At 44.0% G+C, this 27,458-nt stretch overlaps 1 protein-coding gene across 6 annotated transcripts; it reads right to left on the reverse strand.

The window, feature by feature from the left end:
• Positions 1–1,183: 1,183 nt before the first annotated feature.
• On the reverse strand, positions 1,184–26,015 carry VDAC3 (voltage dependent anion channel 3). Of its 6 annotated transcripts, XM_083514422.1 has the most exons (11): positions 23,400–25,514; positions 21,189–23,023; positions 17,612–17,735; positions 16,626–16,697; positions 14,487–14,536; positions 6,044–6,196; positions 5,219–5,271; positions 4,679–4,906; positions 3,622–3,772; positions 2,113–2,170; positions 1,184–1,714 (listed from the first exon to the last, which is right to left on the reverse strand). In XM_083514422.1, exons 3-11 carry the CDS (start codon positions 17,640–17,642, stop codon positions 1,623–1,625), a joined length of 888 nt encoding a protein of 295 aa, XP_083370548.1. In that variant the 5' UTR covers positions 17,643–17,735; positions 21,189–23,023; positions 23,400–25,514; the 3' UTR covers positions 1,184–1,622. The 6 variants fall into 6 exon arrangements, 5 of the variants coding, with proteins under 5 accessions (XP_083370548.1, XP_083370547.1, XP_083370549.1 ...); XR_014528671.1 differs by lacking the exons at positions 21,189–23,023; positions 23,400–25,514 and adding an exon at positions 25,862–25,969 and having other exon boundaries at positions 2,113–2,219; positions 2,388–3,772; XM_083514421.1 differs by lacking the exons at positions 21,189–23,023; positions 23,400–25,514 and adding an exon at positions 25,862–26,015.
• Positions 26,016–27,458: the final 1,443 nt, after the last annotated feature.

Below are 27,458 nucleotides of genomic sequence, written 5' to 3' on the forward strand. Positions count from 1 at the left end.
GAGTGTAAATTCTCTCTAGACCTCCCTAAAGCGTAAATTGCCCACTCTAACCATTTCCCACTTGGTATTTATTAAACCTCGGACTTGGAAGCAAACTTAGAAGCACCAGTTTTAGAAATGGCATACATGCAGGATATGGGTCAGTATGCACTATTACAGAACAGGATAGCAATTCAGGGGCGCTTACTTCTTCCACTTGTACCGTAAGTTGGTCTCTGCAATTAGCTTTGAACTTAATAGTTACCCAGGTATGATTCTATATTGCTGCACAAGAACTCAACCGAGATCGTGAAAAGAACTTCAGACCAGGCAGACACTGAACCAATCCAAGTAAATTTCCTCTCTGGAAATACTTGTTCTTAGTTGTCATAACATTGGCCAGACAAATTTCAGCCCTTGTTGTTGTATCAGTCAGTGCTGACTAAACTAATCTTTCCTGCACCCTGAAGGTCAAAACGTTGCTTCATATGCCTCAGGAGTTTCTAGATTGTGTTCAATGCTACACACACAGAGTTCCACTAATGGAACAGGAGTGTCCCTTTCTCTCCCCACACCCCCAAAACCTGCTCCAATCTTCTGGAGTGGATTTTGAGAGTACGGGAAGGGGAGAGTTTTGTTGTGCAAGCAGGTCTGCTGCACTTGGGAAACAGCAGCACTGGATATGACCCCATGTCCCTATCCTTTTGTCTAAAGCACACAGGCACCGAAGAGAACTGATGGCATACTTGACTTTGGTAAACATTATCAGTTGAGTACTCTCCTCCCCAAAGGCACCCTCAGTCTTGTTACTCAAGAAAGAAAATGGCAGAAAGGCTAGCCCCCCACCCAGGATGGTCAGTGCTGCTATCCAACATCCCTTGTTTGGATCCCCCACCTCAAAGCACCTCAGCTGAATTAAATGCTGAAACTACCAGACAGGACTTAGGCCAGCCTACAGTGCAAGTGGCGAGTGTGACAGTTGCCTGGTTCCCTTCCATCTACTGAAGAGAATGAACATTCAGAGTAACGCAAGTGCCCCTCTCTAATTGCCAGGTCTAGCAGAGCAATGTGCTTTACATATAGCCACCCTCCAATTAGATATGAGAGCAAAATGTAATACAACCCTCTCTCCTTGTCTCCCTATTGTAGCTTAGTCTTTGGCATTTTACCTGTGTGCTAAAAGAGACAGTAACCATACAAGGAGTAACTTCCAAATGTGATTTTGATTTATTTCCACTTTGATGCAAAACCAAAGCTTTCACTACAGCACAGAGACCAGTTATACAAAAGGTCGTGAGGTGCAGGACATGCAGGATGTGATGTAGGAACACAGAAGGATGGGAGATTATTTCCTTTCACCAGATGCTATGCTGTCTTCTGAGGAACACATTTTAAAGAAACTGAGGAACTGAACTGAAATGTAGCACAACCATTACAACTTCCATGCATGCCTTCAAGTATTGCCCTTCATGGTAGGTTTGCACTCTCCAGACTTCAAATGTTGGGGGTTACAACAATTCTTTGGAAGAATATCAAGTTCACACTTTTTGAAGTTTCACGGAAGAGTTTAAGGCCAGAACATGTGGGGTTTGTTTTCTCCTTCATCTTCCAAATAAAGATCTAATACTTCATTAAAACCTACATTAAGCTTCAAGCTCAAATCCCAGCCCAATTTTATGGCCGCCAGTACTGAAATTCTTGCCATCAATCAGAGCAGAGAGAGTCAGCTTCACACCTGGGAGAAACACAGTGCCATTATTAAGAGAATACAGCAGACTATCAACTAGTAAGGGAGCACACAGGGGGGAAAGTCAGAAAAGAAGACTTGCAGCTGAGAGAACCAGTGTGTGCTAGATCTCAAGGTAATTCTTTGGTAAGACTCCCATGCACCGAGGTTTCTCAGGCAAGTTGTTCTCTAGACACACACTGGCTACATTAGCTTCCCTTTGTGGCAGGATTTACTCAAGGCATAATCCAAAAATAAGGTGGCGCATACTGTTCTTTACAGGGTTTGGAACCACTACCCCATGATGCCCTGGAAGTATCACTGGAATTTTCTAACTCATTTTGTCCTACAGCCAAGATGCAATCAAAATTAAGCTATGCATTCAATACATTCAACAGTTTACATACCAGGTCGTAAGGTCTGAGTGTAGCCAAGTCCAATGAGGCTGGCATTATTGACTTTGGCCTAGAAAGAAAAAAAAGGAACATTCAACAGTGTTACCAGTTTTTACTTGCTTTCCTGAGAAAATAAAAAAATTGCCCACTCTAACCAGGTATCTGAAGAAGTGTGCATGCACACGAAAGCTCATACCAAGAACTAACTTAGTTGGTCTTTAAGGTGCTACTGGAAGGAATTTTTTTATTTTGACTATGGCAGACCAACACGGCTACCTATCTGTAACATTTCCTGAGAAAGTTTATGAGGAGTCAGCAGTCTTCTAGAACTAGATCTATCAACAAAGAGATGGAAGACGCTGGTAGTTATATGTTGGCAACTGCTTTCTGAGCATAAAAAGTCCCTCCTTCACCAGCCCTGGGTAAAGGAATAGTGCCTACGGTAATGGAAACATTAATGTTATTTCCCTTAAGCATCAATGTAGTCAAAATCCATTCTCCTGTGTGTCACGAAGAGGAAATGATCACATGCAATATAGTCAACATTACCCAGAAGGAAGGAAGACTGGATGTTAAACAAAACTTACGGTAAAGGTAAATGGACCCCTGACCATTAGGTCCAGTCGTGGCTGACTCTGGGGTTGCTGCACTCATGTCTCTTTATTGTCTGAGGGAGCTGGCGTACAGCTTCCAGGTCATGCGGCCAGCATGACTAAGCCGCTTCTGGCAAACCAGAGTAATGCATGGAAATGCCATTTACCTTCCCGCTGGAGAGGTACCTGTTATCTACTTGCACTTTGACGTGCTTTCGAATTGCTAGGTTGGCAGGAGCTGGGACCGAGCAACAGGAGCTCACCCTGTCGCGGGGATTCGAACTGCCAACCTTCTAATCGGCAAGCCCTAGGCTCTGTGGTTTAACCCACAGCACCACCCGTGTCCCTAAAAAAATCCTCAAAAACACAAAAGGCTTCATTTTTACTAAGATGATAAACCTAAGCCCTCAACCTACAGGTGGAATACTGCTTCATATAAAACAGTACCCTGCATGCAGAAAGGCTACGTTCAAACCCTTCTCCCAGAGGACATATTCTATATGTAGGAAATTCAATAAGAGCACTCACTCCACCTGAAGTTGGACCTGGATGAAGACTTATCTACCAAATGAGATCTTAATACAGTATGCAGGATTGATACCACTGCCAAATACACCAAAAATCTCACAAATAGTGAAAGTCTTCCTACTCCCTAAGTTGATTCTACACAAACAATTCACAGCTAGCATAAAACAAACAAGTGAATTTGTTTTGTAAGACACTAGTCCATACTGAAACTTTCACTTGAGGGTTCATACTAGAATCACAAGGAAAAGGTTAACATAAAACTTTTGCTATTGTTAAGACTGCTCCAATGACATCTGAGGCATAAAGCCAAGAGGCAAGGAAAATGGGACGGTGCTATACAATTAACTTGAAATTATCAGCACACATGTATAACATACTGGGAAGATGGCAAAATTCTTACCGAGACAGAAGCTTTATCATCCAACTGGTACTTGGTGGCAATACCAAACCGAGTGTTATTACTGCCAGCGGTCCAAGCAAGACTGACAGATGTTTCAATGTTGTTATTAACCTTCTGATAGATGGAGCCACCAAATTCAGTGCCATCATTCCTATTTTTTAAGAGATCAAATGAAGATTCCATTTTGCCTTTATAGAAGTTTTTCAACACTTGCAAATATTTGCCCTTATTCTCTTTACCTCTACCCCAGCCTTATTCTAGCTTGTATTGATTTTCTGTTTCTCTAGTCCGTCCCCACCCCACCCTGCTTTTAGGGCTAAGAGTGGCTGACAACAATTTTGAATAAAATGGTTAAATCCATATATATTCCCTTCTTGTCCTGACATTTTTCCTACTAGACTAGAGGTTCTGTAGCTAAAGTTAGACTTAGGTTAATATATGAAGATGCACCAATTATCAGCTGGCATAGGGAAAGATCTGAAATAATGAAAAGCATATAAATGATATTTTTTCCCCAGCTGGGTTGAGAGGGAAGCACTTTCTGATATGAAGCAGAAAGACCAAATATAAGCTAAAATGTTCCTTTCTAAACTGCACTCTGAATGCAAGAGCAAGTGAATGGAGATTGGAAGGAGCCATTTCCCATCCAGATCTCCTTAGCTTCAGCATGTGCCTTCATGATGGAATATACCCTGCTCCATGCAAATTAACTGCCTTGGTGCTAGCATAATGTGCGAGAACCAACAGTAATTCAACTGTGCAGTCATTTTCTTTTTAATGAGTTCCTGGATCCTGGCAAATGCTCTAGAAATCTACGGAGACTAAGAATTGTGCTCTTTCTGGGAAAGAACCATAGGTGGTCAGCGAAGACTTGGTTTGCAACCTTTAACACTGAAGGCAAAGGTCATCTTCAATACAACCTCAAATTTAATCCCTTTCATGTATGCATATTGCCTGTCTTAGCAGAAAGCCGATATTGTATATTTTATTGATTATGTTTTATTATGTTTTTTGGTTTCTGTACATTCTGGCCCCCTGACCACAAAGAAATACTTACACATTTGTGTGCAGCTGGAAGTCTGCTGCCTTATATCCCAATGCAAAGTTATTCTGTGAAAGTTTGGACTTGGCTGTGTCGAAAGCCATCTGATACCCAGCAAGCCAACCTTCATAGCCCAGAACAGCCCAGCCATGGATGGTTGGTCCAGCGAGGTCAATGTCAACATTACAACCTAGGTTTAGATACTCCCGTTTATAGGATGTCTTCAACTTTCCACTCTTCTTCCTGGGAAGGTGTAAGAACAGGGAATCAAGTTTAATCCCATCTATAACCTCTAGTAGGCATTTCTTACAAACCCATACATTTAGCAGAAAACTGGGCATGCATTACCGCTGCGTGCTACCTGATGTTACATAATTGATTCAGTGTCACTGTCAACATTTCAATACATTCATTTAAAGACAACCTTAAGCAAAAGAATAGGAAAGCACCTCCTATGTGAGCTAGCAGCTCCAGTACAACAGTCTGCAAGTGGTACCATCACCTATGAGGAAAGCACCCAGCTAAAAGTAGCCCTCTGGAGGGATGAATACTTACCCTGTGTTTGGTACAAACATGGTTTCAAGGGTCAGCTTCAGTCCCTCAGCCAGCTGAAGTGAAAAAAGAAAAATACAGTACTCGTCTTTAAAAAATAATTACTTAATAAGTGGTATTTTCTTCCTACTTTAACTGCTTCTATCTAGCATTTCTTGTTCTTTGTAAATTATGGTAGTCTGCAGCACAGAAAAATGAAACAAAATGTATGATGGAAATCCTAAAGAATCAAAAGTTTTCAAATGTTACAGTCTTTGAAAACCAGGCCATTCTACATTACCTCATTATTTAGTACCACCTGTGATAAAATGGAAGGTTCCCAAATTACATATAACTGAAACTATCTCACACTTTTTGCCTCAAATACCTAACTAGCAGCCCAAGTACTTGTTGTTTCTGCATATGTGAATTCATTGACATACTAATTATATTTCTTGGATTGAAACTCAAGAACTCACAAAAGCACATCTAGGCGTTAATTTTTGATAGATTATAAAGCAGCCTCACCATTTTACGGTCAAGGTATATTCAGAACACCAATTTTCCCTACCTTCAGAGGTAAGGTGGCTGATAAATGGTGAGAGGACCTTTTCAGCAATGGTGTCTATCTGTAGATATAGTCTGTAGATATCTCCAGATATAATCTACATTACATTACTACCAACCACCAACTTCAGAATCCCTCACCCCCACTTAAAAAACTCCCCACAACATAGAAAAAGCTACTTCAGTCTGGATTTTACACAACCCATTCTTTCCCCATAAGCCTTTGCTTAATTTCTTCTAGTTTACCTGCTATGCTGAAGTCATGATTCCATTTCCTCTTACCTTATTCTCCATGGACAGTTCTGTCCCCAAGGTGTTGTCAGTGTTCCATTTCTGAGTGAACGTAAGTCCATAGTCCTTGAACTTATATTTGGTCTCTAGGCTGCCTGAGGCTTTGCCTGTGTCTGTGTTGGAGGAACCAGTGGTGATAAATTCCTGTAAACATACCACATTTGAATTACAATGCAATCATGTTTTAAAATGAATATGCAATTCCAGGAATCATGCAAGCTTTAGTTCCGCCTACACAATATGCTTTATAATCACCCTGTAACATGTATTCACATCTGCACTGGATTTCATGGTCCTACCACATCTAACTTCTCCTTTCTGATGTCTGGAACCAACAATTTAACAACAAACGCTTCATAAGGTACAAAAAGTTACAATATACTGGGTGCTAGACACAGCCACCAGAGTGTTTACTGAAGGGCTCTCTAATAATACAGTTTCAATCTTTCCTGATCAATATCCTGCCCTACTTCCAAATATTATTTTAAGTAATCAGTTTGTGTGCATAAAAGAATTGAACATTTGGAATCTTAATACACGGCAGATTTTTAAACAAGTGTGCAACACAGAAGTTGTGTTACATGAGGCTAACACTTCTTTTCTTCAATAGTGTTGAAAGACTCATACTGCAACTGCTCCATCGACCATCTTAAGGAGCTTGCAGACCACCATTTGAGAACCTCTGGTCTAGGACATTACTGTTTGTTTGTTTGTTTGTTTGTTTGTTTGTTTGTTTATAAGCATCTATAAACCACTTATTTTTAAAATGAGCCTTGCATGTCAGGCTATATATGTTTGTTGTTGTTTAGTCGTTTAGTCCTGTCCAACTCTTCGTGACCCCATGGACAAGAGCACGCCAGGCACTTCTGTCTTACACTGCCTCCCGCAGTTTGGTCAGACTCATGTTTGTAGCTTCAAGAACACTGTCCAACCATCTCGTCCTCTGTCGTCCCCTTCTCCTTGTGCCCTCCATCTTTCCCAACATCAGGGTCTTTTCCAGGGAGTCTTCTCTTCTCATGAGGTGGCCAAAGTATTGGAGCCTCAGCTTCACGATCTGTCCTTCCAGTGAGCACTCAGGGCTAATTTCCTTAAGAATGGATGTGTCTGATCTTCTTGCAGTCCATGGGACTCTCAAGAGTCTCCTCCAGCACCATAATTCAAAAGCATCAATTCTTCGGTGATCAGCCTTCTTTATGGTCCAGCTCTCACTTCCATACATCACTACTGGGAAAACCATGGCTTTAACTATACGGACCTTTGTTGGCAAGGTGATGTCTCTGTTTTTTAAGATGCTGTCTAGGTTTGCCATCGCCTTTCTCCCAAGGAGCAGGCGTCTTTTAATTTTGTGACTGCTGTCATCATCTGCAGTGATCATGGAGCCCAAGAAAGTAAAATCTCTCACTGCCTCCATTTCTTACCCTTCTATTTGCCAGGAGGTGATGGGCCCAATGGCCATGATCTTCGTTTTTTTGATGTTGAGCTTCAGACCATATTTTGCGCTCTCCTCTTTCACCCTCATTAAAAGGTTCTTTAATTCCTCCTCACTTTCTGCCATCAAGGTTGTGTCATCTGCATATCTGAGGTTGTTGATATTTCTTCCAGCAATCTTAATTCCGGCTTGGGATTCATCCAGCCCAGCCTTTTGCATGATGAATTCTGCATATAAGTTAAATAAGCAGGGAGACAATATACAGCCTTGTCGTACTCCTTTCCCAATTTTGAACCAATCAGTTGTTCCATATCCAGTTCTAACTGTAGCTTCTTGTCCCACATAGAGATTTCTCAGGAGACAGATGAGGTGATCAGGCACTCCCATTTCTTTAAGAACTTGCCATAGTTTGCTGTGGTCGACACAGTCAAAGGCTTTTGCATACAGTGGCGTAGCGTGGGTTGTCAGCACCCGGGGCAAGGCAAGTAATTTGCGCCCCCTAACCCATGGATTTGCGCCCCCTAACCTGTGGATTTGCGCCCCCTAACCCATGGATTTGCCCTAACCCCAGATGTTGTGCCCGGTGCGGCCGGCCCCCCCTGCACCCCCCACGCTACGCCACTGGGTTGGCCAGTTGGTGTTAAAAAAAGATAGAACTTTTTTATGTATGCTACAACAGCAGCAAGAATACTCATTGCAAAGTATTGGAAGACGCAAGATTTACCCACACAGGAAGAATGGCAGATGAAGTTGATTGACTGCATGGGATTGGCAGAAATGACTGGCAGAATCCGCAACCAGGGAGAAGAGTCGGCAGAAGAAGATTGGAAGAAATTTAAGGACTATTTACAGAAATACTGCAATATTAAGGAATGTTGAATGATGTTGGATTGAAATTAAGTGGTTTCTAGCTGTAATGGTATAAAAGGTTATGAAAAAATGGTTTTTTAAAGTAAAAGTTTAAGTTTCAAGAACTTGGATAGAAAATAAGGTGTTATTTAGCGGCAATGCTATGAGATAAGGATTTGCTGAACAAATAATTTGAACTAGAAAACAAGAAGGGGAGGTATGAGGAGGTCAGGGAAATATGTTATTGAAAAATAAGTTGTGAATTTTATGTGTTTTTAATATATATTTTTTCTATTTTTTTTGCATTTTTCTCTTTGTATAAAATTGAAAACTTTAATAAATATCTTATTAAAAAAAGGAATTTATTAAATTTATTATTTGTGGAGCCCCCGCGGGCCGAGGCAGCCGAAGCCCCCTCCCCTTGGGCGCCCGGCGGAGGAAGGAACCACGGCCCGCCGGGCGGCCAGCGGCCTCTCTCCCGGTGCTGGGGGTGCACGGAGGCGGCGGCAGCGGCAGCGGCAGCTTCTCCTCCTCCTCCTACGGAGGCTGCCCCAAGGTGAGCCCGAGCCTTTCTCCCTGCTCCGCGTCTGGCTGCCTTGCTCTGCCGCGGGGGCGACAGGGGGTGTGTGTGTTGTGCGTTGCGTTCTGCCTCCCGGGGCGGGAGGGAGCATCCCGGGGCATGTGCCAGAGGAGGCTCCCCGGGAAATGGCCCTGGGCGCTGGGGGGTCTGGGCGGCATCCGCGGCGGCGGCGCTGAGCGAGGCGAGGAGGGGAAGCTGCCGGCGGGCGAGGGATGCGCGGGCTGAGCGAGGGGCGTTCCCCTTCCCTCTGGACTCGCCCCCCCCCCGAAGTTGCGCCCCCTAACCTGTGGATTTGCGCCCCCTAACCCATGGATTTGCCCTAACCCCAGATGTTGCGCCCGGTGCGGCCGGCACCCCTGGCACCCCCCACGCTACGCCACTGTTTGCATAGTCAATGAAGCAGAAGTAGATGTCTTTCTGGAACTCTCTAGCTTTCTCCATAATCCAGTGCATGTTTGCAATTTGGTCTCTGGTTCCTCTGCCCCTTTGAAATCCAGCTTGCACTTCTGGGAGTTCTCGGTCCACATACTGCTTGAGCCTTCCTTGTAGAATTTTAAGCATAACCTTGCTAGCGTGTGAAATGAGTGCAATTGTGCGGTAGTTGGAGCATTCTTGGGCACTGCCCTTCTTTGGGATTGGGATGTAGACTGATCTCCAATCCTCTGGCCACTGCTGAGTTTTCCAAACTTGCTGGCATATTGAGTGTAGCACCTTAACAGCTATATATGTTACTATTCAACAAAAAACCCTTCTAGTCCGCTTGCCTACAGTATGCCTTTGTTGGCTATTTAGAGCCTAAGAGGCACACACAGACACCTATAAGCTTTTGTGACCACCTAAAGCCTATTTTTATGTGCCACAGGAATCAGGCAAGTAGCTGATGATCAGGGTTATAAATAGCCAACTGCCTAATCTAAAGTTATGAGTCTGTGGGCACAGCCCATCTTTTTAGGTTATTTTTGTACAGTGATTAGCTTGTTGGTGCTAGATGCTAATGCTGCCTTAGATGCTGTACAATTTCACACACATACAAGTGCCTGACAACAACTTACAAGCTAATGAGGAAGAGAAGCAATTGGAAAAAAGAAAAGAGGAAGGCAATTTTAGTTCAGAAACATGGTTCAGCTTCAACACAGATTTTCCCTGGCTTAAGAAGGATATGACATCTTGGGTAACTTTGTGTGTGTGTGTGTGTGTAGCGGCCAGTTAAAAATAATTCCTAGATCCTCTTTAAAAAGGTTAAGCTGGCGCCAGTGGAGGAGAAACATTTCATTTAACTTTCTTTGTTTGCTTAGTGGAGAGAAAAGAAAGAATCTTGCAGTCATATGATCAGACCAGGATTTTCCTGGCAGCTGCAACAAGATCTGAGTGGGGAAAGCAAGAGTGCACACAACATATGTTACTTTTCATCTTACAACTGTCATATGTGATGGTTGCTTAGACCCCCATATGTCTGGAGTGCCAAGCTCCACTTAATCTGAGCCAATCCCCAAATTCTGCTTTTGACGTGACATTTCAGCTCAGCACATGCATGTGAAGTTATAAGTCTTCATGACGTCAGACAGATCAAAAAGAAAGGCCACAGCAGCATAGAGGCCTTCTAGCTTTACATGATTTTGTTGAAACACATGATGGCCAGGAACGTAACCCCTGCATAAGATGTGAGTTACCTGTACTGTGCAGTTTGCAGAAATAAATTTTCTGAAACAATTGAGCAGAACTTGAATACTAATGGTCAAAGGGGTGGCGCATGACAACCAACAAACACCTTGGGAAGGAATAGAACTCCAAGGAGGGCACACACACCACACTAAAAAGTCTTTCTAAGTTCCCTGCATTTAAGAGCCTTCAGAAGATGCTGCTCACATATCTTCAGGCTTCTCATAAAGTGTGAGAGTCAGCAGCTAAAAAAGTTAACTCCCCAGACATTCTCAAGAAGCTGAATTTCATGCCTGAGGTTCCACAGTAAGCAATATGAATATGCATAAGAAGTCTTGTCATTATAAATATACAAACTGCTGCAACTTCCAGGACCACCCTCTTTTCATATACAGTGGTACCTCTAGATATGAACGGGATACGTTCTGGAGCCCCGTTCGCATCTAGAAGCAAACGTAACTAGCGATGGCACGTCTGCGCACGCCGCTTTTCGCCGCTTCTGTGCATGACGTCATTTTGAGCGTCTGCGCATGCGCAAGCGGTGAAACCCGGAAGTAACGCGCTCCGTTACTTCCGGGTTGCCGTGGAGCGCAACTCAAACGCACTCAACTCGAAGCATATTCAACCCGAGTTATGACTGTACAAGCTCAGCCCTGGAAAAAGTCATAGATGTTTTCAAGCATGTGAAGGCCATTTCTCTCTCATCTCCACATGTGACATTTGGAGGGGCCAATGGCTGCCAAACCTTGAGCACCCCTCTTAAGAGAAAGGGGGTGAACCTCTTTCAGCCCAAGGACCACATTCCACATGGGTCACCCTCTCTGGGAGCCACAGCCCACACACATACACCCTGCAAGCAACCAACCAAGCAAACACACACACACACACACACACACACACACAGCGTTTAGGATTCCAAGAGGAGGTTTTTAAAAAGCTCAAGTCCTGCTGCAAGGTGAGCAGGGATGCTACTGGCTGGATGGGGAGCTCTCCATGAGCCTCCAGTTCCTCACCAACTATTTCAGAGATTTAGTCACCAAGTGATACTACTCAGAAATACTAACTTCTAAATTTGAGGCTATCAAAAATAGCATGCCTGTGATCACACTGCTGTCTCCAATTCTTTTGACAGTTCAAGTGCAAATGCTACTGATGTATGGAGCTGTACACAATGCAACATTTAGTGTCTGGTTAACCACATTTATGGGACGCAGTTGGCGCTGTGGGTTAAACCACAGAGCCTAGGACTTGCCAATCAGAAGGTCGGCGGTTCGAATCCCCACGACGGGGTGAGCTCCCATTGCTCGGTCCCTGCTCCTGCCCACCTAGCAGTTCAAAAGCTCGTCAAAGTGCAAGTAGATAAATAGGTACCGATCTGGCGGAAAGGTAAACGGCGTTTCCATGCGCTGCTCTGGTTTGCCAGAAGCGGCTTAGTCATGCTGGTCACATGACCCGGAAGCTGTACACTGGCTCCCTTGGCCAATTGGATTGGATTGATTTTTATTACGGCCATTGGCCCGTCACACGACAGTTTCCCATACCAACATAATGTACTTGAACCTCCAAATTTAAAACCGTCAAAACTTACAAAAAACAGACAAGAACCAAAGCAGAACAAAAGCAAAAGACCAACATCATACATTACAATAAATTTGTAACATAACCATCACCCTCTGCTCACAAATCAATAAAAGACATCAATGGTGATTCACCTAGTTACATCCTAAAACATAGGTCATGGTTTAAAGGGATTTTCCGAGCCACACAGGAGTCCGTTTCTCTTCTTTAGGGATAGGACGCTGATCAAGAATCTGATCTTAGGGGGTCATCATCATTTAATAGATATCTCAGTTTGGCTTCATTCGTATCATCGGCAATTCCCTTTAGATATTGAGCAAGAAACTTGCTCCTGGCCGAAGAGTGAAAAGCACAGTCAAAAATTATGTGATGCAACGATTCCGGTGCCCCACAATTACAATCACATAAGAGCGATATCTGTCCATTGGAGAATCTATTTCTCAGTACGTTCGATGGGAAGGTGTTGAATCTTGCCTTTACAAAGGCATATCTATGAGCCGAAGAAGTTAAGGAATTCAAATAGTTTGGGAGCCTTAAGAGGGGTAATAAACCAAGGTTTAGAGGTGAGCAGGTACCATTGCCCAGCACCATTTTCTGCTGCAAGTCCATCTCCTCTAGTTTACAGGTTACTGTTCTTTTAGCTGGAACTATGTCCTGCTCTAGTAATTTGGATGGGGAGATTTCCATTGCCGTAATTTTCAGCTGTAAATTTTTTACCCATGGGCTCTGGAAATAATCTCTCCACATACATTGTATCAAGTACAAGTTTGGGAGATTGTGCCATAGAGATAACCAGTGACAAAGTATGTGCTTCCACAGAGCGTTTTCCAGGGATACAGTATTAAGTTCCATGCGTAACGCTGTATTACTTACACAGTTGGGCAGTTTCAATATCCCTCTTAAAAACTGATTTTGAATAACCTCTAGGTGAGATAGATTGACAAAAGTCCCCCAAATTGAGATGGCATAGGCAATTGTCGGGATCACCTTGGCCTTGAAGACTTTCAAGGCCGATGGGATATGAAGGGCCCCATCGGTGAAGAAGAATCGCAAGATCGCCAAGGAGATAGCTTTGGCTCTATTTGTAACATAGGCTACATGGGCCTTCCATCTAAGGTTATGTTGTAACCAAACTCCCAAGTATTGGAATCTATAGACTTGTTCGATGACATCAATTCTCCAATTATGGAGTTTCCGGCTCTTTGAGAAAATTAGGATCTTAGATTTTCCATAATTAATTGTAAGGGAATTTGCGTTACAGTATGATCCAAAAATTTTTAAGGCCCTCCTGAGACCTACTCTAGAAAAGGAAAGGATGACTGCGTCATCCGCATATAGTAACAAAGGGCAGCGATAAAGTGCTAGGCGGGGTGCATGAATCCTTTCTTGAGCCTCTATTAGGGGAGTCCTCATGTCGCTTATGAACAAGTTGAACAGGAATGGAGCCAATATACAACCCTGTCGGACACCTCTGTTAATGGGAATTGGATTGGTGAGATCACCCTCCGGGGTGAGTCTCACTCTAGCCGCTGAGTTCTCATGGAGTTTGATTATTAGCCAGAGAAGCCTTCTGTCGATGCCCCAGCGGGAGAGTTTTTCCCAGAGGATGCTCCTGGGGATACTATCGAATGCTGCCTTTAGGTCAATGAATGTCTCTTGGCCAATAAAGTGAGATGAGCGCTGCAACCCCAGAGTCGGCCACGACTGGACCTAATGGTCAGGGGTCCCTTTACCTTTAACCACATTTACTTAGCCATTAGAATGGATTAGGAATGGCAGTGGGCCATGGTCCAAGTACACAAACCTGAAGGAGAGATACATAACAAGAAAGCAAATACGTGGTTCTCTTACCAGCTGAATAAACATCCAAAAATCAGTGTTGCATGTAAAAGGGAGAAGTCATGTTAGAAGTTAGCATCTTTAATAAGTCAGTAAAGGTGAACCAATCAAAGTATCCACACTGCCACTTCCACTTGCAGAGTCAGATTGTTTAAGCCATAGTTCTAGCTCTAAACTCCTTCAAATGATCACCTCTCCTACTACAGCTATTCTGAACATGGCAGACAAGTAGACAGTTCATTTTTCACCACTCCAAATCCTTTCTTCACAGTTTACTAACAGCTGCTCTATAAGATGTCAAGCACTCAGGAGTCAAGCCTCAAAACACTAAAGCTAATACTGCATGGAGGGGTCCTAAGTATAACCTTCAGGACACTCCAAACATACAGGAGAAGCAGAATGTTAGGTGTGTACATTGACTCTGCCAGTGCTGTAAAGGTAATATTAGTGCTCCACAAACTCTCCTGTTACAACAATAATTCAAAGTACTCATTACTTACCACTCCGCTGGAAGACTTGGTCTTCAACTCTAGCTTGACCATTCCAAACCCTGAAATTGCCAAAACATTAGTTTCTTATTTATACCACAATAAATGAATGAGAAACAAAGCCCAAGAAGTAACAAATTGGGTGCATCTGCCTTTAAAAGGTGCTTGAGATGAGCACCAATAAAAAGAGAGGCCAGCTTAGCTCTAATGGTAATTCTAGGAATCACTTGACAGAGACCCACAGATTTTGGCAGGCACTGGAAACATCAGGTTGACTGAACAACTCTGATTCAGGGAACTAATGGCTTCTCATCTCATTACAAGGGTCCTGTTGGATCAGATCTAGCACTCAACTACCACAGCAGCCAAACAGACGCCTATGGAAAGTCCATAAACAGGATGTGAGTACATGCTCACTTTTTGGAATCGTGCCAAGATTTGGACGTTTTGGGTGCATTTTAATTACAGTACCTCCAAAGAACAGCTAAAAGACAATCAACAAACCCCTTTAAACTCAGGGAAACTGATATGGGGCTCACCTATGTTATGCCACACTTCATATTCTCAAAATTCCACTAAAGTTGCAGCATTGCTGCAGAGACAATCCCAGAGCTGAATATGCAAGCCAATATGTGGCGCAGAGCCCGCTTTAATAAACCTAGAGTGAGCCAATAGGAGGTTCCATGCCAGTTTGTGGAATCTGCAATCACCATAGAAAGGAGGCCCTCATCCATCTTGAGAGATTATGGACAAAGTCAGATGAGGAGAGTCAGAAAGCAGAAGACTGAAATGCAAGTGTTGCAGGCACCAGCTCAAAACCAATTGATTCATCTGAGAATTTAAGAGATGGCCTTTCCTTCCTGCTAGTGCTGGTTTTTAGCTAGTTGTGTTGCATTTTTTGAGAAAATGAATATACACTTTAAATAAAATAAAGCATTTAAATAAAACAAGCATTAACTAAAACATCAAGGGATGAAAGCAAGGCCATCAATCCAATAAAAACTCTTAAGGATGGATGACAGATTGATAGTGAAGAAGGATAGAGAAACTAGGCAAAGGAGCAAGAACACTTCAAAGCTGTGAACAAAAACACCGTATTTTTCGCACCATAGGGCGCACCTGACCATAGGCGCACCTAGTTTTTAGAGGAGGAAAACACACACAAAAATATTCTGAATCAAATGTTGCACTGAACTATTTAAAGCAGCAAAGCGGGCGGCTCCTGTCCGCTTTGCTGCTTTAAACTGAGCCTCAGGGGAGGGTAGGAAGGGGAACCATGGCTTATCTAAGTCCAGTTAATAATGCTGAGCCTGACTTATGGCCATCGAGATTAGCCTGGCCGTCTCAGTGGAAATCTGGGGAGGCTGAGGTGGACTTTCAGTGGTCAAAATGTGGTTGTGTCTTCCTGCCCGGCATCTATTTCCTGCCCTCTTTCCCCCCTGCACCCTGCTTCGAGGGAAGGAAGCGGAGCCATGGATCCTCTGCTCGCAACTGCAGTGGATTCCCTCCACTTTGAAGCAGGAAAGTGGGAGAGGAGCTGCTTACACGAGTGTATGCTGCTCCCCTCCCACTTTGCTGCTTCAAAGGGAGCCTGGGAGGAGGGAATTCAGCTGCCTTCGCTAGCAGAGGATCCATGGTCCCCTTCTTTCCCTCCTCCGTGGTTGCTTTGAAGCAGGAAGGTGGGAGAGGAGCTGCTTACACGAATGTAAGCTGCTCCACTCCCACTTTGCTGCTTCAAAGGGAGCCGGGGAGGAGGGAATCCGCTGCAGCTTCCCCCACCTCCCGCAGAGCCTGCAGAAGCCGTGAGCTCTTTAAAGGGGCTGCGCGGCTTCTCCTGGCTTTTCTGGGAGGTGGGAGAAGGGACTGATGCAGCCAGTCAGTCCCTTCTCCCTCCTGGGGAAAAGCCCGCAAGAGCGCACGAAGCTTGTATGCAGCTCTTGGGGGCTTTTCCTGCCTGCCTCCCCTCTGCATTCGCTCCATAGGACGCACACACATTTTCCCTTGCTTTTTAGGAGGGAAAAAGTGCATCCTATGGTGCGAAAAATACGGTATGCCATTCTTAACACATCTGAAGACCTTTAGCAACAGATTTCCAAAATATTTAGAGAATATATGCATAATGCTAGCATTTGTGGCCATTGTCCTGCTTACCATATCCTTTGTTGAATACATCCCTGGCAGATTTCCCCAGGTCACAGTAGGATGGTGGGATAGCCATGGGGTCTGGAAGAAGCAAAAAAACCAGTACGTATTTGGAAATAAATGAGCATGTATGAAACCATTCTCAGCAATTTCTTGCCACTACCTTACACGTCACATATGATGAAGAACCATGAGTCTATTCATAAATCTTCCTTTTCGACTATCAGGAATTTTTTCGGGGGCAAAAAAATAATCCAAAATTTGATAGAAAGATTTAATAGTTCGAGTTCAACAACATATTTATTCCATGGCACAGTCTGTTAAGCCAACAACTTCTTTCTCTTGTGTATGGTTCCAAGAGTAACAGAATGGCTCCTTTGTATTAACAACTTCCTCATCAACCTTAAAAGCCTTTGATCCAAAATTCATATTGGCTCCCCCCACCCCACTGCCACCCACAGAAAATTGCCAGGCCTGTGGGAAGTGACAAGTATTTTTACAGCAAAGCCAAACTCCACTAAAGATACTTGCTGCTTGATTACTTGAAGAAGTAGTTTCGTTGCATTATTCCCAACTCCATGTACTGGAAAACCTTGTCTTAAGGAAATAAATTTATTGGTAAAAACTAAATTGGCTGTTGACTCTACCCTATGGGCTGTTGACCTATTGGGCTGTACAGAGAAACATAGCTTATGCATAGCTATCTTGCTACTCTCAAGCTTCTATTTCCATTTCCCCCCTAAAGCATAGCAGGGGTTCTTCTGAACTTTGCTGAAGAAGAAATCTATTCTTGGCACATTCCTCTCCAATGTCACCTTCAGGAAGATAGCAGCGGTCAAAACGCAGAACTGCTTTGCAAGTCTGACATGTGGGATATCAGCAAGCCAGCTTTGTGCTGCTGGATAACATAACTCTTGCTTTTAAACACATCATCTTAGTATTAAGGTTCTAAAAAAATTTCTTTAATATCTGAACTTCCATATACATATAGATACCTGGGGGTCTAGCAGGACCACAGCTGAACATGGTTGCAGACTTCTTATTTCACAATTTAGCTCCTAAATCATTTACTTCTCAGCGTGAACCTACAGGACTCTCCTCTAGCTCTTTGATATACACCTGTCAAATATGGGGGGGAAATGCATGCATCATTAAATATCAAAGCTATCACTTATAATACCTGCAACCACTACTTTTATACTCACTGTAACGCAATGTTTATACCAAGTCTTCAAGGACAGCATGACAGGCAAACTTTAAAAAAATACACATTAATTAATATCACTACCCTACTAGGTTTAACCCCTGAAGGGAAGGAGCCGCTTCATATAAGTCCAGAGGTGTGAAAAGCATGTATGTGCAATATGTGGGGGATAGGGACAGGGAGATAGTATATGTGGGCATGTGCACTGGGAAACTGTTTACAACTGGCTTCTCAAATGTACACATAAGTTATAAATAACATTCACATACGACAGGTCTACTTGAAGGGACCCTTACCTTACTATACATCAGAACAACCTTGGAAAAGGGAATATGATACCTATAAGAATTCAGGAACAACCTTAAACTCATGGGATAGGCAGAGGGAATGAAAAGTTACATTGTTTAAGGAGGTTAATTTTCCTGAATATTGAGAATTCTTTTTTAAGGTGTGTGTTTTTTTGTAATAAGGACCTCACATAATCACAGAATTGTAGAGCTGGAAGGGGTCACAAGGGTCATTGTCCAACCTCCTGCAATGCAGGAATCTTTCGCCCAACGTGGGGCTCAAAGCCACGGCCATGGGGTTAAGTCTCATGCTCTACCAGCTGAGCTATCCCAGGTATAAACTCAGAATGATTCATTATCAAACGCCTGCCAGCTATAGAGGCTCCAAGCCTCCTGCTTGGGGGGAAAGGGAGTATCTGTATGCAGTCAGCTCTTGTAATTACTGGCAGCAGTGCATTCTGAATTCAGCCATTCAATTCCTAATCCAGCTCTTCAGTTCACTCAGGTGAGTCAATTCTTTCTATAAAGCAGATTCACTAAAAAGCATGGATCCAACCTAAGCCTGACCATTCTCTGTGTCTAATTCTTTCAATAATAAAGCATGGTTCCAAGCTTTCCTCAAGTCAAATTAACATTGATTCTGGAGGTATTTCAAATCAGCCCCCCCATTTTAGGCAGAATGTGTTAATCTGGACTCTCCAAGTGGAGGTGGCTTTTTATTTTATGTTTGTCTGCTTGCTTCCTATATGCCTCTCAAAGTATTTTTACCCCCCCCCCCCGATTTCTTCTCCCTTTTGCATTCACATGTAATTTGTGCCCTATTCCCACCCCTAAGTACAGGCAATTTCTTCCATCCCTCCTCCCTGCTCCTTGTACATTCACTTCCTCCTATACCACCTACCCTCTCTATTACCAGTTTATCATGACTTTTAGAGCTGCTGCTTGAATCTGTCCCCTGTGAGAGGGGGTGGACTGCAGTGCTAACACTGATCTGGAAGTGGGCTAGTTCTTCTTCTTTGGCGATCACTCGTAGCCGAGTAAGATTGTCTTCCACGAACACGTTTTTAACAATGAGGCCCTAAGTGACTGTGGAGGCCAATTCTGGATCGACATGTCCTTTCACAGTGGGGACAATGGTTTCCAGGGGGAGTTGATCACAGTGTGGCTTTGCCAAGCGTGCCTTCCTCTTAGCACATTTCTCCCTTACGTCCTGAGTTTGAGTGTCTTCAAAGCCCATGACACCTTTGGTAAAGGCTGTTCTCCAACTGGAACACTCACAGGCCAGTGTTTCCCAGTTGTCAGTGTTTATACTACATTTTTTTTATATTTGCCTTGAGACAGTCTTTAAACCTCTTTTGTTGACCACCAGCATTACACTTTCCATTTTTAAGTTCGGAATAGAGTAGTTGCTTTGGAAGACGATCATCAGGCATCCGCACATGACCACTCCAACGAAGCTGATGTTGAAGAATCATTGCTTCAACACTGGTGATCTTTGCTTCTTCCAGTGGGCTAGTGCCCAATGGTGGTCCCCAGTCCTCAGTTTCAGAAATTATGATCTATACTAATTGGCGCCTATAAAAAACCCTTGTCAACTGAATGCAAGGCAGGAAAAGGAAAATGTCTGAAGACATTTATACTCCCAAGAAAGACAAAGCTACTAATCACCAGAGTTTTCTTTTTCCCAACCCTTCCTTTTCTGGTGAAATTCTGTACTGTGCATCCATCATTTCAGCCTAATATAATGTTTTACCACCAAGCCAGCCCAATGAAAGATACTGACCTACTGTGCGCCATCCATGTACATTGTAGTACTGCACTTTAGGAATATTTTAGATACAGTGGTGCCCCGCAAGACGAATGCCTCGCAAGACGGAAAACCCGCTAGACGAAAGGGTTTTCCGTTTTTGAGCTGCTTCGCAAGACAATTTTCCCTATGGGCTTGCTTTGCAAGACGAAAACATCTTGCGAGTGTTCCGATTTTTTTCCGCTCCCCCCCTTCTTCTAAGCCGCTAAGCCGCTAATAGCCTTTTAGCCACTAAGCCGCTAAGCCTTTAATAGTCGCTAATCCGCTAATCCGCTAATAGCGCTAATCCGCTAACCGCTAATAGGGTTGCTTCGCAAGACAAAAAAACCGCTAGACGAAGAGACTCTCGGAACGGATTAATTTCGTCTTGCGAGGCACCACTGTAAGAACAATTTGTATTGCTGTAGACAGAATAGCTTTCAAAGGTAGCATGAGAAGCAATTATTATTATTTTGTTCTTTTCTTTTTGCTCTTCCCAAGATTTTTTTTTAAAAAATTCACAATACAATAAAATTGTATTCAGAACAAACAGTATCAAAGACAAAAAAGAGAGGAGAGAGAACAAGTAAAGAAAGAGGGAAAGAGAAGAAAAGGAACATCAAGAAACATTAAAAATAGCGCCAATAATGATAGTAATAATCATCATCATAAAGTTTATTTACATCTTGGCTTCTTCCACCCCCTGCCTCAAATAAGAGATTGTATTTTTAAGGAAATTAAATTGTAACATATTTAGCATTATTGATCTGCAGTGTTGCAGTTTTGAGACTAAGAGATCAGTGGAGAGAAAACCAGAGTACTAATTTATTGGCATTTACAAACATATTGTTTCATTCATGATTATTTTTTTAAGTTTTCAAATTGAAGCCCACTCTGCTTTCAATTAATGTGCTATTTCTAACACGTTTCCTAATTTTCAGCTGAACCAGAAGAGAAGGCAAAAGAGTTATTGTAAGAAAGCAGTACTGAGTTATGTGGGGGCATTGTGCTCCAACCAATCCTTGGGACTACCACCTGTCAGGGTCTGTACAGACTTAACGTCCATCAGGTATAGTGCCCAGCCAGCCTGTATTGATTCACATCTCAGCCATTTCTGTATGTGCCAATGCCACATACTGAATGAAACATGGATTGGATTTTCATATTCCAAAACTGCAATTGTTGTGCAGCTTTTCAAGAAGTTGCAGTCAAATGCCAGACATTCTGACATCAAATCATTCCAAGTTCAGTGCTGGCACCAACATATCCAGCATACTTAGTGTGTGGCTACTCACCTGGCTGCATAGCACGACTATGAGAAGCTCAAAGGCTACTTCTGTCATCCCCAGCCAGCATGGCTATGCTGTCTGTTGATGGGAGCTGTAGCCCAAAACGTCTGACAGGCAACAGGCTGAGCTAAGACCTGCCTGTTTACAGCTCTCATACAACAGGGTTTAAAGTAAGCACTCAAACCCACTTCTCCAGTCTATCCTGGGTGTAAAAAAATTGCTTCCTTGAGACAGTGACAAAATTCACTTTGATATCTATAACTATGATAAGGTAATATTGGCCTCTCCTGGCAAATCTGCCTGCCAATCCAATGCTCCTATTATCTTTGCCACTCAAAACGTTTCCTATAGCTCTAAACCAACTTCCTTGTTAGCGATAACATTTTAAAAGGTTGGTATTTCAGAAGCAAACCAAAGCAGCATGAATTTAACCATACTACCCTTTCATTTTCAGCAGCAGCAGCTCCCTCTTTGGAGTTGCTCTGCAAGGAATCACAACTAGAATGACCATGAAGAAGAGAGGTAAGCAGGTGTGGATGAACCTGGGCACACACGACTGCAAGAATAGATATATACACTTGAGCAAGATTGAGAGGTGCTACTGAATGCAGTCCACCTGCAGATTTACAATAGTCCTGGAAGCCAAAAGAGCCGGGCAACCCCCATGTCCACACAATACAATCATTGTGGGGTTACTACAAATTTCAGGAGGTATCACAGACAGACACAAAAAGCCCTATGGCCACAGCACTTATTGTGGAATTATCAGTATGGAACTTCCCACCCTTAGTTCTGCATCAGAATAGTAATATTTTTCTTTAAAATAAAATGCCCAATTGCTGAGATTCCAAGCAATTCCACTGAAATTTTCACGAATGTGACACCTCAGGAGATTTCACAAAAGTTGTATGTCTATCTACAACTCTCATTCTTCTATTTAATGATGGATGAATAGGAATTCTGTTTACGCTCTAATTCAGTTATTGCCAGGGCTTAAGCTTGCAAAGATTTACTTTTGACTCCAGTTAAACACTGCTCTCTCTTACATCCATAACTTACCAGCATGTCTGTCAGACATAGATAGTGGAGGCCTTGCTTAAAATTCTTGCTCAGCCTCAAAGCTCTTTGGATAACCATGCCCCTCCAAATGAGGGGGCAGTACAAGCTATCCTGAGCTCTTTGAAGGAGATCAAAGCAGAAAATACCATGCATGTACAAATGAGCATCACCATCTCAAGACTCTCTCTGTGCAGATTTTAAAATCTATGCTTTTCAGAGGAAGGCCAACACATTTTTAAACCAAGCCACTGAATTCCAATAAGCCGACTGACAACTGCTGACACCATGCAAGTACGAACCACCTTTAACTGTGGTTTTATTGTCACATATTCCCTTTTGCTGTTACCCAAAAGCAGAGTTAAGAAACGCAGATATGTAAACTAATTGCCAAATGGCACCTTAAACCTGGGTTACGGTCACCACAACAGAATATTTAAGCACTATCCTTATCTCTATACTGCTTTACATTTTAAAGAAAAAAACTCAAAATGATTTACAACACAACACATTAAAACATCAAATAAAACAATCCAGAATAAAACAAATTTAAGCCTCAAGGAAAATATTTCAGATTCTTCTTTAGGTGACATTTTGCTTTCCACATATTTATTTATTTACCTACTTAATTTATAGAGCTGCCCCATAGCATAAGTACTTTAGGAAGCCAGTGTGGGATAGTGCTTGAGTGTCGGACTAGGACCTGGGAGATCAGGGTTCAAATTCCCACTCAGTCATGAAGCTCACTGAGTGAACATGGAGTCAGTCACACTCTCTTAACTTACCTCAAAGAGTCATAAGGTAAAGGTAAAGGGACCCCTGACCATTAGGTCCAGTCGTGACCGACTCTTGCAGCGCTCATCTCACTTTATTAGCCGAGGGAGCCGACGTTTGTCCGCAGACAGCTTCTGGGTCATGTGGCCAGCATGACAAAGCCACTTCTGGCAAACCAGAGCAGCGCACGGAAATGCCGTTTACCTTCCCGCCGGAGCGGTACCTATTTATCTACTTGCACTTTGATGTGCTTTCGAACTGCTAGGTTGGCAGGAGCAGGGACTGAGCAACGGGAGCTCACCCTGTCGCAGGGATTCGAACCACCAACCTTCTGATCGGCAAGTCCTAGGCTCTGTGGTTTAACCCACAGCACCACCTGCGTCCCACTCAAAGAGTCATAGTAGGGATTAATTGGGGGTGGGGGGAAACAATGTACTTCTTGGAGGAAAAGGTGGGAGATAAATGCAATAACTAAGTTATTCTGCCTACCTGCTTAAGAAAGCTGGAGGGGCCAGCCAGATGGAGATGTCAGTTGCCACCTGGCATTCAAAGATCTCCATGTGGTCACAATTGGACCTGCACAGTTCGCAAAATGCACTTGATGCCTGGCTAATTTTGAACACTGCTCAAAAGAAGAGGAAGAAATCATAACAGCTTGTGCTTTGCACAGCAAAGGTCCTAGGTTCAATTTCTTGGTATCTCCATTTAAACAAAAAGGAGGATCAGGAAGCAGGCGATGTTAAGCCCTGGAGAGTTGCTACCAGTCAGAGGAGGCCATGATGAGCTACACCAGGCTCCCATCACCCCTTGCTATGGGCCATGCTGGCTGGGGCTGATGGGACTTTCAGTCCAGCAACATCTGGAGGCCACTACATTGGCTAACCCCGAACTAGACTGATAAACAACCCGATGCCACACAAAGCAATTTCACACATTCCCATAGTTCACCCGTCAATAAACTGCATGTAGAATTATTAATTGCATCTTTATCAGCCCACCTTTACTACTTGTTCTCTAAACAGTGTTCAAAATTAGCCAGACGCCAGACTACTGGCCACTTGTGACCAAGTGAAGCTGACATCACCACCATCTGGAAGTGCATACCTGGGAAGCTTGGGGTCCTAACTGTTTTCACACACTAATGCCACATCTTGCAGAATTCTATCAGTTACATTTTATCTGCACAATCAGAATGAATTTCTGGAACCAATATGCTTTTTCTGTGCAGCCTGAGCAGGAGCAGTGAACAATGTTATAGTGAATTGTGGCTTGTCTTCACTTACCCCCAACGCACAGTTCACAGTTGTGAATAATATTCTTATGTTACGAATGGTCTGTTACCATTATGAAAAACAGGTTGGAATAGGCTACAGCTGCTGTATTTCAAAAAGTGAAAATCCGGACACACAAAAAATACCACTTTTGAGCTATTTTTTTGGGAAATCAGCAAAAACGACACTGCTGACATGGCTTACCATACATCTGGATTCTCCCAGACATTTTGCCGATTTCTGCTGGGACAGTGCTTCCAACTACAGTAGTCCAGGAAATTCTGGACGTATGGCAACCCTAGAATAGGCCGATATATATGTGGGCTGTCCCTGGATAAAGTGACTTTTCTTCTTTAAGCTCTCAAAGTTCTTAACCTAGCTCAGGCTTCCTCAACCTCGGCCCTCCAGGTGTTTTTGGCCTACAACTCCCATGATCCCTAGCTAGCAAGACCAGTGGTCAGGGATGATGGGAAATGTAGTCTCAAAAAATATCTGGAGGGCTGAGACTGAGGAAGCCTGACCTGGCTCAAAGTTGTCATCTGTTAGCCAGATGTTTAACTGATAATCATTCATGATCAGTCCATCATTTGAAAAATAAAGACTTTAGAACAGTCTTGCCCCAAAATGGAAACCAGATGTTCTGTTCTGGTGGCTATAACCTTGGTTTAATGAGCCATTTGGTGCCTAGCTTCTATATCTGAGTTTCTGACACTACCTCTGAAGAGCTTGAGATGGCAGACAAGCCTGCACACTTTAACCTGACAACAACCCTGTGAAGCAGCCTATGCAGAGAGATGGGGGGTGGGGGTGGGAATCCCCAAAGCCATCCAGTGAGCAGAGATTTGAACCTGTGGCTTCCTCTTGCTCTCAAAGTTTTTTTCTCTGGAACGCACTTGCATAATAAAAATTTGCTGGCACCACACTGATTTTTTTATACATTGGAAAGCACGATTAGCAGTGCCCTCGGTATCTTGACACTTGACAGTCTTGCTCTCGTACTGAAACTATTCATATTCCGCAAGTAATTTTTTTAGAAAAATACTTTGATGCCATATTATACCATACTACACTAAACGTTCAGATGCTTCCTTGGTTGCCCTTGAACCTTCCCGCCCCGCTTGCCAGCTTCTCCCTTTGGGATCCACTGCCTCAGTTTCTTCATTGGTTTTTATTCTCATTTTGTCTGCCGAAGATCGCAGGGCGCTTCACAACGCCAAATACATAAGACGCCGCCGCGGGGTACAGGTGGGGGTGGGGGTGGGGGTGTCTCAGCGCCTCCCCGCCGCCGCCCCCTCCCCCCTCGCGAGCGCGGCCTTGGCAACAGCCCTCAGGCGGCGAGAGGGCGGGGGCTGGAGGCCCGCCCTCAGAGGAGCCCCTCGCCCGGGAAGGGCGGCGGAGGCGGCGGCGGCGGCGGCGAGGGGGCAGCGCTTCCCCACAGGCCCTCGGCGCCCCAGGCCAGGCCGGGCCCTCTCCGCGCCCTCAACCCGAAGCCTCAGGCGGCCCGCTCGCCGTTGCGAGGGCGTCGCCGGGCTCCGCCAGCCGCCTTCCTTCCCTCGCCTTCCTTCCCTCGCCGCGCACCTCAAGGGCCGCCGCCGCCGCCGCCGCCGCCTCCGCCTCCTCCGTCAGTCCGTCCCTCCTTGTCAAGCTGAAGGTCTCGCCTCCGTCTCCGCGCACTGCGCAGGCGTAACGCTCGGGGCCCGGCTCTGGCCACGCCTCCCTTGCCGGAGCTTGCGTCTCAAGGCGCAGGCGCGGCGGCACTAGCCTCTCTTGCTCTCGCGTCATCTCTGCGCAAGCGCACAGATTCCTTGCGGCGGGCAAAGCAGGCCGTGGAATTGCCGAAGGGGACGGGACCCCGGGGGTCATCTAGTCCAACCCCCTGCGAGGCAGGAAACTTGCTCCACGTGGGGCTCGAACCCACAACCAGGAGATTAAGAGTCTCACGCTCCACAGACTGGGCTGCCCCCGTTTTTTGTTTTTGATTTTCAATTACAAATGAATTAGAGATAAAAAAAGAGAACAGTAAAGATAATACCAACCAAAACAACATGTGTCCATTTATTCCTGCTCTGCATTGTCTCGTTTCTTAACCAATTACTGAGTCACAAGAGAACTGTTGTTCTATGACTTCTAAGCTTAGGAGTTTTTGGTGAGTTACTTTGTCCAAAAAATTTGAGAGTCTGTGTACAGTGTCCACTGGATCACCTTTATACACATGTTGACACTCTTAAAAAGCTCTAGTTAACAAGACATAGTGAACTCTTACAGAAGTTATACTAGTTTTTCTTCTATATGCTTGGTAGTTCTATCTTTAACAATACAGTGGTACCTCGGGTTACATACGCTTCAGGTTACAGACTCTGCTAACCCAGAAATAGTACCTTGGGTTAAGAACTTTGCTTCAGGATGAGAACAGAAATCATGCTCCGGCGGCGTGGTGGCAGCCGGAGGCCCCATTAGCTAAAGTGGTGCTTCAGGTTAAGGACAGTTTCAGGTTAAGAACAGAGCTCCGGAACGAATTAAGTATTTAACCGAAGGTACCACTGTACTTTACACCAGTTTTCTTGGATCAGACATTAAATTAACCAACCAACCTGTAACTTCCAGCAAAAAGCCCTGGCTTGCTTTTTTAAAATGGTGTTCCCTTGACTGCTTTCCAGTCCTCAGATATGGAGGCTGTTCTTAGCAACAGGTTAAATATTTTTGTTAGAAGATCAGCAATTGCACATTTCTGTTATTTAAGAATTCTTGGGGGCTTGCCATCCAGACCTAGTGATCTGTTAGTTCTTATTTAAGAAGGCCCATTACTTTGATTTGTCTAATTTTGTGTTTTTGTTTTCCTCACTGGACGAAACTACCTGAGCTGCTAGTGCTTTGTATGTATGTATGCTGTACATAGGCCAGCAGCAGATTGGCAGGCAGTGCAAATCCTGAAAGCATGGTTTAATATCCTGGCAGGAGGGAGTGGGTGGCACTGTGGTCTAAACCACTGAGCCTCTTGGGCTTGCCGATTGGAAGGTTGGTTTGAATCCATGCAATGGGGTGAGCTCCCATTGCTCTGTCCCAGCTGCTGCCAACCTAGCAGTTCGAAAGTACGCCCAAAAGTGCAAGTAGATAAATAGGTACTGCTGCAGCGGGAAGGTAAACAGCATTTCCATGCACTCTGGTTTCTGTCGCA

Source organism: Podarcis liolepis, assembly GCF_965112155.1.
Source record: "Podarcis liolepis genome assembly, chromosome: 7".
NCBI lineage: Eukaryota > Metazoa > Chordata > Lepidosauria > Squamata > Lacertidae > Podarcis > Podarcis liolepis.

Excerpts from the sequence above, each read along its gene's own strand:
- VDAC3 (XM_083514421.1), bottom strand. The coding sequence starts at position 17,642 with ATGTTCAGCTGTGGTCCTGCTAGACCCCCAG. Across the intron at positions 14,537-16,625 it reads TGTATTCAACAAAGGATATG|GGTTTGGAATGGTCAAGCTA; the intron begins GTAAGCAGGACA and ends TGGCAATTTCAG. Across the intron at positions 1,715-2,112 it reads CACTCAGACCTTACGACCTG|GTGTGAAGCTGACTCTCTCT; the intron begins GTATGTAAACTG and ends TGTTTCTCCCAG.